Here is a 2,004-nt window from a genome sequence, read left to right as displayed (position 1 = left end):
CCCCCCCATGTTTTTTTCTATATCATAATGACACTGTACAAAAGGACCACCTCCTGTCTAAGAAGATCACTTATCTCCTCGACAATGGGCGGTCATCTTGGATAGTTTTGACGTATGTTATTCTATTTTATCTTTTGTCTCGTCCACCAGGCGAGATACACACAAGTCTTCCCCTCCACCGAGTTTCGCCTGACGCCACCTTTGCTCCATTCTCTACGCCACGTCAATAACTCGCTCCTCATCATGGGTATTGGTATCCATGACAACTTCAACACAGATTCAGTGGCACGGCGTTTCCTCTTACCGTTTCTCAACCTCCACGAGAAACTCTCCACGAACACGTCCATGAACGTGACACTTGACGACGTTGTCACCAATTTCGGAAATCTTAACTTTTCCTCTTTGACGGACGGCGTGTTACAGAACTCCAGCGCCCAACCTGTTTCCTCGCTGTTTGAGTATCTTTTACAATACGACCCAGATCAGATACTGAAAGCTTTGGGAATCAGTTATCCTCTACAGGGAGATGGCGATTTCGGAGGAAACTTTGGCGCTTTTCAAAGAAAAAGCGCGAGTCAGATTCTCAAAGCTCTAAACATAGAGCCAAACTGGCTGCAAAAGTTAGGAAATAAAAGTTATGAGACGCCGACGAACACAACTGTATCACCAGACAAGGACCCTCCAGCTTTTCAGTCGTTAATGTTCAAAGGAAATCGTAGTGTACCCCCTGAAGACAGACAAGTCAAATTCACAAACTCGACCGTTTTATTTCACCTTTTACCCTCGGAAGGGGTGGAGCCTCATCGGCGTTGGCCCCGCCTCCTATGGATGGGAACACACGCCCCTGGTTTACTCAAATCTCCCCATTTCGCTGCTCAAACTGCGGGCGGAGTGCAGAAATTTAACAAGGGCATTCAGACAATCCTCAGAACTTGGAAAGTGCCATATTTGGATACGTTTGCTTTCAGTAATGGAACAGTCAGCTTTGATGGTACCCACTACGGGTGGGGAGTAAATATGCTAAAAGTTGACATGTTGCTTACGTATATACGAGAGCATTTATTCAGTATTCATGTATCTTAGTGTTTTTAGTGAGTTAACGAAATTTATCATTATCATATCATATTTACATAGTGTTGTTGCTTTCATATGCATGTGCGATATTTTGAAGTTGAAGGGAGTGGTGGAGTAACTGCTTGGTGGAAACTACAAATATTCAATTTCCTATCTTTTTTGAACGCATGGCTATCTGAAATTGACTGTTGATTTATCTGTGTAATTTATACTCAAGTATGACTCCAACCTGCCGCGTGTTGCACAGAGGTATCCAGATAGATCTTATTCAATAATGACTATTGTGTCTGGTTGTCTGGTCTTACGCCGCGGTCAAGAATGAATGCTCGGGCATCCCACGGGCTTAAAGTAAGAGGTTCCCTGACCTCATGCTTATGGATATTATTTACATTCCTTGAAAGACGATACCCCCACCCCCTCGACCATTTCTGTCTCCCTCGCCCCTATTTTGTCCCCCCCCCCCCATCTTTGCCAACACTGTTGAAAATGTCCTATACGGTCACCCATTGTCGAGGAGAAAAGTGGTTGCCTAAGATAGATAGGCAGTGTCGTTATTTATAACGGAGTAACAACGCAAAGGAGAAAGTGGAAAGTGGTATGCTTGACTGGTGATTGTCTTGGACTGTTGCAGGTTAGACTGTATGAAAAGGAGTAAAAGCGTATATCACGTTTTAAAATTCCAGTAAGTGTGTCACAAAAACGACATTAATTATAATATTATCTTTTATTTGGATTACAATTATAAGAGCATTTGTATCCCGCCTTTCCCCACAACATGGGCCCAAGGCGTGCATAGGAGATTAAAAACGCATTCATACTAACACCAGACAAATTGATCATTTGTGCACATTTTTGACAGCAGCATTCTTTCAGACAATAAAAAAATGCTCATACAAAAAGCCAAGGTACTATTCATTTTATATATATATA

At 42.6% G+C, this 2,004-nt stretch overlaps 1 protein-coding gene across 1 annotated transcript in view; it reads left to right on the top strand.

The window, feature by feature from the left end:
• Positions 1–1,353, top strand: part of LOC101857899 — a gene marked incomplete in the record, with an annotated part of 17,233 nt that extends 15,880 nt beyond the window's left edge. The window contains 1 exon segment of the mRNA XM_013087388.1: positions 156–1,353. Coding sequence (XP_012942842.1) covers positions 156–1,083 — 928 coding nt within the window.
• Positions 1,354–2,004: the final 651 nt, after the last annotated feature.

The sequence above is a fragment of the Aplysia californica genome, unplaced genomic scaffold, assembly GCF_000002075.1.
Source record: "Aplysia californica isolate F4 #8 unplaced genomic scaffold, AplCal3.0 scaffold00582, whole genome shotgun sequence".
Classification (NCBI taxonomy): domain Eukaryota; kingdom Metazoa; phylum Mollusca; class Gastropoda; order Aplysiida; family Aplysiidae; genus Aplysia; species Aplysia californica.
This window is presented reverse-complemented; position numbering and strand designations above follow the sequence as displayed.